Here is a 15,661-nt window from a genome sequence, read left to right on the forward strand (position 1 = left end):
CAATGGGGCCCCTGGCCCCCTAAAAAAATGGATTGAGGGGGCCATTCTATTGTAATGGACATGGAATCTTAGTCATCCCCTCTGTATGTAATCCTGGATTCTCAACTCTTTTTAAAAAGCAAGTAAACAAAAAAAACCCCAAACCTAATGCTTTAATGTATTAGTAAACCCAAATAAAAGCGTTGAGGATTTCATAGTGGTGTAGGGCTTAGTTTTATGAATTCATAATGTAGTGCTTCAAAAATAACTTGAGCTGATCACTAATGTGTATGAGGACAATATTTTAAGTATTTTAAATGTATATTTTACCCCTTGAAATTGCTACTCAGTTTTGTAGCACACATTGTTTTTCATATACAGTTTTCAGCAAACAGGTCATGTCACATAATGTAACATGGCAAAATTGGCCTTAGGCTGTTTTGGAGGATGGTGGACTTAGCTTCTAAATCTCTTCTTAAGAGTTTGTTCCTTAAGGGAATCCTATTATTTGGGTATGAGGTGGATAACAGACAAAGACGTGGTGTGTAAACTTTTTTTTTTTTTTAAATGACTGCCACAGGGAAGACAGTGGCAGGTCGAACTGTGAAGAACTCACAAGGGACAGCTGCCTTTGAGATGCGGAAAATCTTCAAGATTGCTCTAGGAACCTTCCTTTAATGGTTCACAACAGAAGTCAAGGGTGGGGGGAGGAGTGCTTCTTATGCTAACCTCTAACAACAGATTCCTTTATGGCCTGCCATAAGAAATGTCTATCCTCCTGGTGTTTAAATTGTATGCTAATTTATATCAGCAGAAATTTTGAGCAACAGTACAGTGTCAGTTCTGAGGCCAACCAGTCACAAAATGTCAGTGTGAGGCCAACCAGTCACAAAATGGTGATGCAAGGGCACAGGCAGACACAAAATGGTCAGGTGGAGCAGGGGCCATGTGACATGTCATGTGATGCCACCAGAGGTGGGACACGCAGAGAGTGATCTTCACCTTTGCTTGCCCCGACTCTGACCCAGTTCCTTGGCTGCCAAGCAGGGGCTGGGGCTGGGGCGCATGGAGGGCACTCAGCAGCGGCAGGCTAGCAGCCACCTAAATAATGGGGGTTATAGCCCTCTTCCCCAAAATATTGGGGGGGGGCTGGAGTCCTTTGCACCCCATATATTGAGCGCCCCTGAGGTGGAGGCAGGGTTTAGTACAGGGGTCTGCAACCCACGGCTCCAGAGCCGCATGTGGCTCTTTTATACCTTTGCCGCGGCTCCGGGGCGGATACTAGCGAGGGGAGGAGGCGCATTGTGTGCCCCGACACTCCCCAATGTGGTGGGCGCTGTACTGGCTGTGATGTCACATGGGGCGGTGTGTGCGTTAGTCACGCACCGTCCCGACGTCACCTTCCCTCCCGCCCGCCCGCTACATTGTAAGGGGCATGTACGCTGGTCACTGCATTGAAAGGGGGCATGTACGCTGGTCATTGTTTTGAAGGGGAGTGAAGAACACACACACACACACACAAAGGTAACCTGTTGATTTAACGTTTATTTCTATGAGGAGGAGTAATTCTGAGGGGTCAAACAAAGAAATAATAAAAAAGGGACAAAAAGTTATTTTTATAATGACGAGTTTTGCGGCTCCCAGTTTTTTTACCTTCGGAAACGGGTCCAATTGCCTTTTTTTGTCTTAAAGGTTGCAGGGTAAACCAGGGTAAACCCCTGGTTTAGTACATCCAGCAGATTACTGGCATCATTTTCTATTGATACCCAATCAATCTCTGCTGGCATGGATGGGCTTTCATAAACCTGGGGTGGGGTGGTGGGGAGAACCTGACAGGACAATGACCTCCATCAGTTTCCTTCTCTTTTGCTGTCTCTAGTTCAAATGAAAGAGTGTGCATCCTGGATTTCCCTTAAAAAAAAGATTGAGGACTATGTGAATCTCCCTTCCATGTATCTTTTTCCATGTTTTATAGCGTACAAAGATAGCAACTGAAACCAGATGTGAGGAAGAAGAGATAGCCGTTGTGCGATTATGGTAGTGCAAATGAATGAACCTGTGTCTTTGTGAACATCTATGTTTCTGGAGTATTTATTATGTAAATAAATACTCAGGGATTAGGAAAAGAGGTTCCATGCCTTTCTAGTTAGTTTACATGGCTTTCCAGTTTGCCCCCATATCTTTTTATGATTACTATCAGTCACAAAGTATATGATTGATTTCATATGGTTGATTTGATTGACACCCTATGCCCTTTTAATATGTGCGGTTTGCGTGGGGCTGTTATACCTCCGGGTATAGGGTGACATATAAATTCAATAAATAATAATGATGTAAGTTATATTTCTGAAATAATGAAAAAGCAACCATGAGTTGTGAATGGTGGTAGTTTGTATCTTACATGCCAAATGTTGGTGTATGATTTGACTGGTTGCCATAGCTCTAAATTTTGGAGTAATTTTTGGCATTCCACAAGTATGTCAACAGAAGTTATGCATTGCAATTATTTAAGTGAACTCTGAGAAAGACCACACTGCTCTGGAAAAAGACTTAAGACTCTGCATAAAATATACAATTTTCTCTCCATCGTTATTTTCTAGACAATTATATCTCTGGGAGGCCAGTGTGTATGAATCAGTATTACTGTATTTTAAAAGCTTTCCTTCAAAAGCAGCTTGCACATAGCACACATGTGTTTCTTGCATTTGTTTGGAGAGAGACAGAGAGAATATATTTGCTGAGCATATATTTTGATCTGTCCCAAGGACAAGGCTAAACTGATATTAGTGATTATTGTATGTATTGCTAATAAAGTCTGCATTTCATTCCATATAGTAAATGTAATTTAGGGTGACATATGAAACATAATGCATGTTTAATTAGTTAATAAAATTACATGGTGGAATGTCTTGCTTGGAATTATCTATCAAAATAATAAACTGCAATATAACAATGTTGCTCCTTTTAAAATGATAAAACACACTAACATTTTACAGTACCATTTTGCCCGTTGTCCATTTTTCTTAGCTGTTTCTTGTGCCATTCTCAGATGCTTCAGACTTCAAAATATTCAGGCACACACACACACACACACACACACACACACACACACACACACAAATATTTAAAATATGTCTTGTTCTTGGTCAGTATTTGTCAGGTTCAACTCCAGCCATGGTTTCCCAGTGGAGGTTGATTCAGACACCAGCATCTTCCAGCTCAAGGAGGTGGTTGCTAAGCGACAGGGAGTTCCAGCTGACCAGTTGCGTGTGATTTTTGCAGGGAAGGAGCTCAGGAATGACTTGACACTGCAGGTAAGTCTCCCTTGGTAGTTTCCTTTCTGGGATGCTGCCAGCCTAACTGCTTCTGCCTCTAACATTGCCAATCTGACATTCACTCCTGAGATCTAATAGAATAAATAGTGCCTGGGGATTCCTTGAACTTTACTCCACACTGCTTCATTAATTCTGACCTTCTTAATTATGCATTAAAACAGCAAGGCAAAAGGATGGGGAGGGGAGGAAGAAGGAAAATGAGAGGGGGAGGAGAAGAGATCTTTGCTTAGTGAATAAATGTTTACTGACTACAGGAGCAAGCTATGCACATTTTCTGTATCTGTTCAATTTCTACATTACTTATTCCATTTGAATCTTAATGAAGAAGGATGTGAATAAATTGTTCTAAATCAGGCTGCTCAGTCATCATGTTATATGAAATTTGTAACCCAATTGTGACCCCTGGAGGATAGTTGTAAGGCTGCTGTTGCTGCTGTGTGAGAGAGAGTGTAAGTGCACGTGCTGATGAAATAGAGCCCTTTTGAAGGCCTGATCGCAGGAGCCAGTAAGGTTCTCCCAAAGGCACCAAAGTGATGATTTACTTGTGGGGGGAGGAAGGGGAGAAAAAATTAGCTGATAGGGGATGGGAGATGTAGGAGTTGCTGAGTTCATCACATCCTCATGGTTTAGCTAACGGTTGTCTTAAAATGTAAAATGGAGAAGAAGGTAGCCTTAGGGAAGCCCCTATTCTTTCAGCCAATGTCTGCCCTCCCCTTCTTGCAGAATGGCGATAATGATACTGGCTGGGCTCTCAGGGCTCTCAAGGATCGCTGACACAATGTGCACAAAGTGCTGTATCAGAACTAAGTATTATTACACTGAGAGGGAAAACAGCTTGACAGGACAGGTGTAGAATGAATATACATTTTTGTAAGGCTCCTTGCAGCTATGATCTTCCCCGTTGCCTTCATTGTTACCAGCGTGTCTGATACTTTGTTCAATTGGGAGTTTCCTTTTGATCTGAACAAAAGATTGCATGTAACGAGGTTGCATTTCGGAAACCTCGAATTTGCCAGAGAGAATAAATTGCTCTGTTACTAGCAGCATTATTGTGTTCCTGCTGCTGCTGTCGTCACACCGTCAGTACGTGGTGCTTAATAGTTTCATAAGCCAAAACATCCAGTCTCTGCACCCCTGGAAATTCACAGTCTAAATGTGGTAAGGGGGGGGGGAATGCAATAAAGGGAGGGGGAAACAAGAGACAAAGGCAGCAAGAGATAGATGTGAGAAAAATGCCATTAAAACATTAGGTTTGGTTCCATTCGGGTTTGCAGTTGGGTAATATGATTAAGGTGTTGCAGGGAACACTTCATAGAATCATCAAATCATAGCATTCCCGAGTTGCAAGGGACCCCAGAGTCATCAATCCCAACTCCCTGCAATGCAGGGATCTCAACTAACGCACACATAACAAAAGGTGCAGGACAGAACCCTGCAGCTAGGTATTTGCTTACCACCTCTTTTCCTATTTCGGCTGCATCTCCCTCCTTGCATTGTTTATTCTGTTATCACCAGGATGGGCCTTGCTTTCCTTTTGGGTGAGCAGAGGGAAAGTAGGTGTTGAGCAGTTTCACCTTATCTCTGTCACCCAAAAGCATTTCTCAATCTTCTCCATGCAGAGGACCTACTTCTTGCTTGTTCTTTCTGTTGCTTTGACCATATCAGAATAAACCTTTATTATTACTTACATTAAACCTTTATTGTAAGCCTGAGATCGTTATGAGCTTTGGCCCACTGGACCTGCTCCCTACAACTGCTGGCTGCTCGTGTATACCCTTCCTTCATGATTTCTCCCCTATTCCATTTCTTATACATGCCCTGCATAAAAAGGTGAAGTTCTGAGGTGTGTGAGTCATGTATTCCTACTGTACAGCAGCAGCACCAGAGAACCAGGCACCTTCCTGTGGTCACCCAGGTAACTATCTAATAAAAGGAGGAAGTTTACCCAAAGGCAAACACTTCCTGTTTTCTAACCAGCACAGATTAATTGGCCCTCATGTTTACAGCTGTGTGGGAGCATTGCTATGCATTGAGTAGCTGCTGTGTCTGGTTGCACAGAGAGCTGCTACTGTATTGACATCCTATCACTTCTCCTAGCCAGGTATGATACTTATCGCTTTGCAAAATGCTTTAGGGAGTTTGGGCACACAAAAGAAACTATAGAAATGCAAATTGCTCTTGTCATTCCTCAGAGCATCTTCTGCTGCCGAAGCATACAGTTGCTTCTGTGTCAAGTGTCTCCTTTCCCTTTCTGATGTCTTACTGGAAAAAGAGGGCCTTCCTTGCTGTTGCATCCCTATCTTATATATGATGTTGTTTATTAAAATGCAATAAACTATTTATATGGGAAGCTTTTTGTTGACAAATGTTAGGATTGTAAGGTTTTGTTAGCTGTTCATATGTTTCTTACACCTGTCTGCATTGCTGTCTAATTCTGGCATCAAAGTGTTATAATTGTTGTTTAATTGTGTCAGGCTGTTTCTGGGTGAAATGCAAACTGTGACTTCAGTTTTCTTCAAATAGGGAAACATAGCTTCCTGTGGCTTGAAACAATGAATGTAAAATGGAAGGTTTATCTGTTTTTTCATAGTAACAAGAGAGGCTTCTCATGGCTGTGTCTAGTTCCTCACATTTATTCACAGTTTTCTCTTCAGTCATGAGCTTGCTGCTTTGTTGACAATGCGCTGAGCACACACATTAGCAATTGTTCACAGCAAAAACTAGTCCTGCCTCTTGCGGAAGGGAGAACATCCTGTGATGTTTCAGCTGCTCTTCTTGCCAACTTTTGTCGTGAACATTTCACTTTCAGTTTATAGAAACTTAAGTCCACGGATGTGAGAGAGAGAGGATGGGCAAGAGCATGTTGAGGGCAACATGTACACTTTCGCATTCACGTGTTCGGGCAAAAAGAATCCATAGCATAGTAGAAATCAGGTTCATTGAATGGGCGAGTGGAAGGAAATCTGCTTGCTAGCCTGTTGTCAACAGATTCCTCCAACATTCTTACATTTAGTAAACATCCTCCGACATTTAGTAAACAAACATTGACACTGTCAGCCTTGTCTAATATTGTATTTGCTGTTGGCATCTGTTCATTCCTACGAATGAAACAGAAAATTTTCTGTGGACATATCACCCCATATCAGGATGTGACTCAGTTTAGGTAACCTGTTCTCCTGCCTAAGTTCCCTCTCTCACACACAAGAGCAATGGGAGAACAACACAGGGGAAGATATCACACAGTATTCTCTCGTCAGAAATGTGTGCATTATATAATTAATATATGCAACTCCCATTATTTTCTAGTTACATCTATTGCTTTTTGTGTTGCCAGTGTGGCCATATTTGCTCAAAGATGCTATCTTTCTCTTGGCTTCAGCAAGAGAAGACTTTTTCCACTTGAAAGTTGAGCATAGAAAGCAAGGGAAGGAGTGGGCTGGAAAGGTTTTTGGCACAGGTGTGAAGAAGAGGGGTGCGTAAGGGAGTTTGTGAGATGTGCTGTGGCTGTGACAATTTTGCTCAGTACTTTCAGGGTAAAATCACTATTCTCTAATGGTCTCCACAGGGATGTGAACACCACTGATAGTACAGGTCCAAAAGAAATGTCCAGTGCACTATCTTGTCCGATTTTGAAAGCTGCTGGTATTTAGAAGCCATCTTGCTTCTAAGAGTTTGACTCTTGTCCATTGTGGCTTTGGGTAGTGGGTGGGTTGATAGGGTGGGTCCAGAGAGTGGTGAATGTGTATGTATGGAAGCTGCATTTAAGGTTTAGCCTTTCCTTTAAAAAGTCCTCCTTGGACCCAGAAGCTTGCAATAATTACCACCCAGTTGCCACTACCTCTTTTGGGGGCAAGAGAGTACTGGTTGTCCATTTTCATGTGCTCTTTATAGAGACTTTATAAACAAACAAACATGTTTTGAGGAATCAGAATGGTTGGTGAGAAAATTCTGAGATTCACAACATTCAAGGATTGTGTCTCTCCATATGAACCCTATGATCATAATCTGAGGCCCTTCTTCGTGTGGCTCATCCATGAGAGATCTGGAGGGTGGTGACACATGAACAGGCCTTTTCTGCAGTGGCTCTCCTTTTGTGGAATTCGCTCCCCAGAGAGGCTCACCAGGCACCTTCATTATACAGCTTTAGGTGTGAGGCAAAGATGTTTCTCCTCAACCAGGCCTTTGGATGATTAACATTCTATGTCCTTTTAAAGATGTTTGTGGAAGGGAATGGGGTGGGGCTGGGTGATTATTGGTTTGTGGTTTTTTTGTTCTTTTTAAACTTATGTTTTTATCTTGTATTTTTATGTTGTGAACTGCCCTGAGATCCATGGATGGAGGGTGATACACAGGTTTATTAAACAAATAAATAAATTATCCAGTGTAAAATTTAAAATAATTATCTTATTTCCTCTGACATATTACTGTTTAAAGGAACATATCAGGAGCAGAATGTGAAGTAAATCTCACTGCTTGTAACTTGTACCAGATATAATTAGTGATACAGATAGTTGTGCTATTTTTTATTGTATACTTTATACACTCCTAAGAGGAACTGTAAATTACCACAATTTATGGAGCGGAAGGTTTAGATTTCTGTCCTTCCATGTAATTGAGTATTTGGGTGGGGGAGTGAATTATGTGCTAGGAATTGCCTGAACTAATTCACCTTCATCTTGATTTTAATGTGAGAAGTGATATAAATAAGGTCTGACTGACTCCATGTGTTGTAATTCAATTGGACTCTTTCTGATGAGAAAACTGTTGGGTTCAAACAGTAGGAGGCAGTGTGAGCGTCTGCTGTGAGTTGAAATTAACATGATTAAGCAATTTGGAAAGTTTATTTGGGAAGTTCATACTTTTTGTTAATGTTCCCTGTAAGTAGATCTTTTTCACAGCTTCATCCCCTGAAAAGGGCTCGCATTGGCACAAAAAAGACGGAGTCCAATGTCAGGACTGGTCGTTGTCCTCTTCAGATCACCACACAAACGCTTCTTGTTCTTTTATAACTTTTTATTGCATTTTAACAAAACAATCTTATAAATGGTTCTTAACTATTCTTCCTCAGAGTCACCTATTTCAGATACCTTCTGAGCTCTGCTTCTCCGTGACCAGCCACCCTCAAAATGGCGAAGGCGCCCTTCCCTTCGCTTTCCCGCTCTTTTTTCTAACCTCCTCACTAGAGCTGGCTTGTATCTCCCCTCCTCCCAATCTGAGCTATAACTTAACCCTTGCCTTTCCTGGGAACACCCTGTCCCTCCGTGTTGTTCCTGTTGCTCTCTTCTATTAGATTCACTGCTCTCCTCCCCCCCTTGGGGAATGCTTTCTCCCTCTGAGAAACTGGAAACTTCTAACTCTTCTCTGACATCCAAATCGGCGTGATTACCCCTTCCCTGCATATAATAATAGCCAGTTTTCTGTGACCAGTTGCCCAAACATACTTTAATGTATATGTTACTCATCATACTGGGAAAATGCAGTGGCCATGAAGGGCTTGGCAGCACTGACCAAAGATATTTTTACTGCTTGAAATAAAGGGCAGGGTGACAGTCCCTCTTTCCATATGCAGCTGAATCTCCTTCCAACACTGGTGATGGGTCAGTGTTCTCCAGTGCAGCAATATAAGACTAGTTTATATTGAACAGGGTGGGTTGCATGGCATTCACAGCTCTGGCCGTCTGAGGTGGCTGTCTGCTCTGCCCAATACAAGGGCCAGCCCTAGGGCTTAGAAAACTCCAGTATATTTTTAAAAAGCTATTATTTCTTTAGAACAGCAGATCTCCATGTCCAAATCACAAACAACCTCTTTATTTCAAAAGATGTTTGACTGGAGCTGCTCATGTCCAAAGCTTCCTTGAGCACAGGAAACAGTTTATTCTTTTGGTCTAATTCTTTGGATAGAGCCCTAAGAATCGCCCAGCCACTTTCAGGCTTTACTTCAGTGCAAAAAGTATCAGAAGCATATTCTACAGTTCCTTAGTCAGCTGCTCTTTCCTCTATGTGTCAGAGGACTGCTTTGAAAACAGCTAGGTACATTGATAATTACAAACCGAGAGAATCAGACCAGCTATATTATGCATTTTTTATTATTTTTTGCTCTTGAAATTAGCCTAGACCTTCTGCTCACATCCATCACTTTTGCAACGTAGCATTAACATAAGTGGACTTCCTGTGAGTAACAGGAAGAATTCACTCAGCAGACTTATAGAAGCTTTAACTAGCTTTTGAATTAATAAGTAACTAGTATGTCAGCTAAATTTTATATATACATGTTAAGAAATGCATAATTCTATTTTCATTACTTTCACAAATAGAATAATGACTAATGATACTATTTCTGACTGATATGACTCTTATCTATTCCTTTGTGGCTCTAAAACTGCTGAGAAGCATTTTGATAATTTGGAACTGATGTAACCATTTGTTGGAAACTGAGATACGAAGCTTAGGCACCACATGGCACCTTTAAGCCTATGTTATGGGTGCAGCTACAGAATGTCTAGGCATGCTTTTTGTATAACAAGGATTCGAAGCTGAAAATGAATGAACTGCAGCTAAAATACTATGTTAATTTTTCATATGGTCTAATCCTTCCCCTGCCCACCCTCCTAATATTCTTAAGAGGGTCTCTTCTCCAGTCTTCAGAGAGTAGCTGGAAGTGGGGAGGCAGAAAAGGGTCCTCCTTTCCTTCCACTCCACAGTTTTAACGTGAAATCCTAGGCGTAGTACTGCATCCAGGGCTCAGAAACTGCCCGCGCAAATGAAATTCCCTGTTGCAAAATGCACCAAGAACAATAGGAGTTTCGAACACTGCATGTATCTTGGTGATGTATGTTACAGATATCATTTACTTTAGATATTTAGAATAATAAAATTACCAGTAAGTCTAATAAAACTGTGAGATAGCAGATGCCAAAGATACCTGGGGTAGTCCAATTGCGTCATTTTCCTTCTGAAGTGTTTTTTTCAAAAAGATATTTAAGTTACATGACATTGTTTATAACAGCATTGTGTGCAATGCACATTTTCCAACTGAGGTTGAATTTTCTTTTGTATTTTGACGCGTTTCCACAAAACCAATGACTAGAGAGTCATCTGTCAGTCAACAATCTTGATTCACAGGTGATGAAGATTTTTATTTGTAGCTCTGAGATGTAGATTACAGAAGTGAATTGAAAGCCTTGCCTAGGAAAGGCAGTATAGATAGCAGCTGTCCACTACTAATAAAACTCTGAAGTGGATCACTGGCCATTTTAGCCTCTTCACTTGAAAGAGCATTACATGAGGAAAGAGGCCAAGGGGTCATGCCATGCTGCTGCTGTAGTTTCATGTCTTTCTAATCCCACCAATGACAACCATGCATTAGGTGTGGACATCTGAGCCAGGGAAGCCTGTGTGTAGGCTGCCCTAGATAGTAGTCTTTTTTTCTACAGCCACTCTCCCTAATCTGCAGTTCAGGTTTGGGGCCCCTTGAAAATGTGTGGGAAATGGATGGTGGTGGCTATAGATGCACTTTTTTGGGGGGAGGGGGAGTAGAAACACCCAGAGGAGCAATTTAGGATCCATATATTCAGTATTTTTTTTCTTAAAAAATATTTAGGGGTTCTCTCATTTTGACTCAAGAAAATCACCATCTTATAGTTCAAAAAAGGGCTAGTCTCAGACTGTGCAGCTCTTAGCAACTAAAATTAACAAGATGGCAGAAAAACTAGAGCTGGGACAAATTCATAGCAAACAGATAAAGCAACTCTATACTGCTGAGATGGCTTCTTGATGTAAGCAAAACTGTGCAGCTTCTTTCAAAGGGATAATACCCATAGCTTGGTTTGGTTTCAGGTAAGCTGTTTCCTGAGGTAAGGGCAAGAAGTTCTCATTTGCATTTGTGTTATTTCAGCCTGTCTAATAAGCTGCAACATTTCCCCTGTAGGTGTTCTGTGTGAATAGTGTTTGAACCTGCACCCTAGGAGATGGCTAGGAGCTGCTTTTTATTCTTAAAAATTACAATCTCTCATATTTAGGAAAGGAAGGATGATGCTTGTACACAGTGAGTGAAATATTTGCATGATCCTGATGCATCTATTTATACAATCAGGCACAGAGTACAGGTTAACAATGGTTTATTTATGTCTGTTTTTAATTTTGTTTTGTTTTTTAATGTATGCCACTCTTCATCTGAAGATTTCAGGGTGGTTCATAGCATAAAAAGACAATATAAAAAAAAATACAGTGGTACCTTGGGTTAAGTACTTAATTTGTTCCGGAGGTCCATTCTTAACCTGAAACTGTTCTTAACTTGGAGCACCACTTTAGCTAATGGGGCCTCCTGCTGCTGCTGCGCCGCCGGAACACAATTTCTGTTCTCATCCTGAAGCAAAGTTCTTAACCCGAGGTACTATTTCTGGGTTAGCGGAGTCTGTAACCTGAAGCGTATGTAACCTGCAGCGTATGTAACCCGAGGTACCACTGTACATAATAAAAACAAGAAGAAAGGCAAAACAAATCAGTAACCCCTTCCTCCCATAAACAAAGTTAAAGGCCTGGTTGAAGAGAAATGTTTTTGCCAAGTGCCTAAAAATGTTTAATGAAGGCACCAGGTGAGCCTCCCTAAGGAGAGCATTCCACAAATGATTTTATGTTTTTATTGCTGTGAACCTTTGGGATATCTACTTTTTATGACACAGTGGTATACAGATATTTTTATAAACAAATAATATAAACATAACACACAGTACTATGTAGCTCAGCTTTTGCTTATTTGTTATACTTATTTGTATTGCCTGGTAGCTTTGTCACATATCTTCGGAGCCAGGCAAAAGCATTCCTCATTCCCCAGGCCTTTGCCTAATTAAGCAATCTATGGCCTTTTAAAACTGTGTGTTGGGGGGGTATTGTTTTTGTTTGTTACTATGTTATTTATTTTGGGGTTTTTATATTGTAAACTGCTGTGTGATCCTCAGGTGAAGGGCGATATAGAAATGTAATTTTTTTAATAAAAAAACTTTTACATTAGCCCTTAATTAGGAAGCGTATTAAACCTAAACAACCACTCTGTGAAACACAGTGATGTGCCCAAGACCACCCAGTGCACATCTTGCAAAGTTTTTTGCAGATAAAATCGCTCAGATTCAGAAGGAGGTAGACTCCACCGTGGGAGCAGGGCCAGGGCGGGAGAGTGCTAGAGTTCTGTCTGGTCCTGTTATATGGGATCAATTCCAATCTGTTACCTCTGTTACCTCTGTTACCTCGGAGGATGTGGACAGGCTGCTTGGACGAGTGAAACCGACCACCTGTCTCCTTGATCCTTGCCCATCCTGGCTGATAAAAGCGAGCCGGGAAGCGCTGGGCGATGGGCTCTGCGGGGTGGTGAATGCTTCCCTCTGTGAGGGAGCCTTCCCAGACCCGCTGAAAGAGGCGGTCATTAAACCGCTTCTTAAAAAAACATCTTTAGACCCGGCCAATTTGGCCAACTATCGCCCAGTCTCAAATCTGCCATTCTTGGGCAAGGTGATTGAGCGGGTGGTTGCTGAACAACTCCAAGCACGCCTGGAGGAAACGGACCATTTGGATCCCTTCCAATCGGGATTCAGGCCTCACCATGGGACTGAAACTGCCTTGGTCGCGCTGGTTGATGATCTCCGGCGGGCTAGGGACAAAGGTGAGAGCTGTTTCCTAGTTCTGCTGGATCTCTCAGCGGCCTTTGACACCATCGACCATAACATCCTTCTGGACCGTCTAGAGGGGCTGGGAGCTGGGGGCACTGTCATACAGTGGTTCCGCTCCTTCCTCCTGGGCCGTGTCCAGAAAGTGGTGGTGGGGGGTGAGTGTTCAGACCCCTGGGCTCTCACTTGTGGGGTGCCTCAGGGTTCTGTCCTCTCCCCCATGCTCTTTAATATCTATATGAAGCCGCTGGGAGAGATCATCAGGGGGTTTGGACTGGGTGTTCATCAGTATGCAGATGACACCCAGCTCTACCTCTCCTTTAAATCAGAACCAGTGAAGGCGGTGAAGGTCCTGTGTGAGCGCCTGGAGGCGGTTGGAGGTTGGATGGCGGCTAACAGATTGAGGTTGAATCCTGACAAGACAGAAGTACTGTTTTTGGGGGACAGGAGGCGGGCAGGTGTGGAGGATTCCCTGGTCCTGAATGGGGTAACTGTGCCCCTGAAGGACCAGGTGCGCAGCCTAGGAGTCATTTTGGACTCACAGCTGTCCATGGAGGCACAGGTTAACTCTGTGTCCAGGGCAGCTGTCTACCAGCTCCACCTGGTACGCAGGCTAAGACCCTACCTCCCCGCGGACTGTCTCGCCAGAGTGGTGCATGCTCTAGTTATCTCACGCTTGGACTACTGCAACGCGCTCTACGTGGGGCTACCTTTGAAGGTGACCCGGAAACTGCAATTAATCCAGAATGCGGCAGCTAGACTGGTGACTGGGAGTGGCCGCCGGGACCACATAACACCGGTTCTGAGAGATCTGCACTGGCTCCCAGTACGTTTCCGAGCACGATTCAAAGTGTTGGTGCTGACCTTTAAAGCCCTAAACGGCCTCGGTCCTGTATACCTGAAGGAGCGTCTCCACCCCCATCGTTCAGCCCGGACACTGAGATCCAGCGCCGAGGGCCTTCTGGCGGTTCCCTCATTGCGAGAAGTGAGGCTACAGGGAACCAGACAGAGGGCCTTCTCGGTAGTGGCGCCCGCCCTGTGGAACTCCCTCCCATCCGATGTCAAAGAGATAAAGAATTACCTGACATTCAGAAAACATCTTAAGGCAGCCCTGTTCAGGGAAGTTTTTAATATGTAATGCTGTACTGTTTTTAACACTGATTGGGAGCCGCCCAGAGTGGCTGGGGAAACTCAGCCAGATGGGCGGGGTATAAATAATAAATTATTATTATTATTATTATTATCATAGTTCAGCAGGGATCTGAGCAAGAGTTCCTCGTGTCCATTCTGGACCATACCGGCTTGCTGTTTTATAGAAATGGATATGCCAACTCAATGGATATAATATGCTTCTATTTGGCTCTTGCTGTTAATTTCCTAAGCATCTGTGCCTTCGTTCTTTTCTCTTAAACGGTATAAACAGACCATGCAGGATAAACAAATGAGTCGTCTTCCATGAAATTGTTAGCACATTATTATTAGCTGTAAGAAAATCCACTTTTAGAAAAAGAAGAAGCAAGGAGAGGGCTACTGAAGTCTTGTTCTGATAAACTTCAGCCAGACAAATTACCCTCATCTCAGAATGTATAATTGGTTATACATTTGACCCACTTATTCTTGAACTAATGAACTCAGCTGATATTGCTGTAATAATTCAATAATTCAATGGCATTTTGCATAAAATATTCTATTTAAATTTTTCATGTTCCTTCTTTTTCTCATTATCAGTCTATGATCTATTGGTTTCAGATTAATTATTGTCTAGCACCAATTATTGCCTAGCTTTGCTTTTGGCTTCTTTTCACACATTAACTTGGATAAAGAATAAGGAAAACAGAATCTTGTTCTTATCACTTCTGTAAAATTCAGAGGTATTTGTTCTAAAATCAATCAGTATCTTCATCAACCTAACTGACTTGCAAGTTGGAATCAGCAACAAAACATTGACTTTAAACTTTTGAGACGCTGGAGTTTCTAGACATTTAAAATCTGAAGACTGGGCATGTCAGATATTTTTTCTGGTCACATCCATGAAGACTAGGCAATTGGCCTGCTACTGTCTAGTTGGGGTTTGATTTTTAAAACTAGGAAATGGTTAGGGGATTTTTTCAGCTGGAACTCCTCCTCAGTTTCGGCCCCTCTCGGGTGGAGCCATTGCTATTATAAGACAACGAGGGAGGAAAGATAGCACAGTATAGCAATTCCAAAATGTCCCCTTTTCTGTGTACGTACTGATACTGTGTTGTAGTGCTGTATGGAGCCTTTAGTGTGATGCTTTGTTATCCTTTGGAAAACACTTTTAATGAACGTCAGGCTGGCACCTACTGTATTGGCCTTTAGGTACCTGATTAGAATTTGCTCATTCATCCAGGCTTTCCCTGAAGGGTAATCCATCTTTATTGATGTATTGATCCGATCTACTGTGATGCATTTGTGTTTGTTTTATGGTTGAAATTTTACATTTGTTTTTATGCTGTTCACCACCATGCTATTTTTGTGTTGTTGATATAGGTTGCTTGTTGTTGTTGGTTTGGGGTTTTTTAAATAAATAAATAAATTAAATAAATGAATGAATGGAGACAGGTGGGCTGCTTGCCCTGTCTCCTTGTCCACCTAATATCTGTGTGATGGATGATCATGGTATAATAGGGGCTTAAGCATGTAGAATGAAACATGTAGGTTCAGTAA

The 15,661-nt window shown here is 42.2% G+C and overlaps 1 protein-coding gene across 3 annotated transcripts in view; it reads left to right on the plus strand.

The window, feature by feature from the left end:
* Positions 1 to 15,661, plus strand: part of PRKN (parkin RBR E3 ubiquitin protein ligase) — a 604,066-nt gene that overhangs the window by 98,388 nt on the left and 490,017 nt on the right. For all 3 annotated transcript variants that reach the window (XM_081906896.1, XM_081906894.1, XM_081906895.1), the window contains exon 2: positions 3,130 to 3,293. In XM_081906896.1, the coding sequence (XP_081763022.1) occupies positions 3,130 to 3,293 (164 nt within the window). The remainder of the gene's footprint in view (positions 1 to 3,129; positions 3,294 to 15,661) is intronic.

Source organism: Podarcis melisellensis (assembly GCF_964234715.1).
Source record: "Podarcis melisellensis genome assembly, chromosome: 3".
In the NCBI taxonomy this organism is placed as follows: Eukaryota; Metazoa; Chordata; class Lepidosauria; order Squamata; family Lacertidae; genus Podarcis; species Podarcis melisellensis.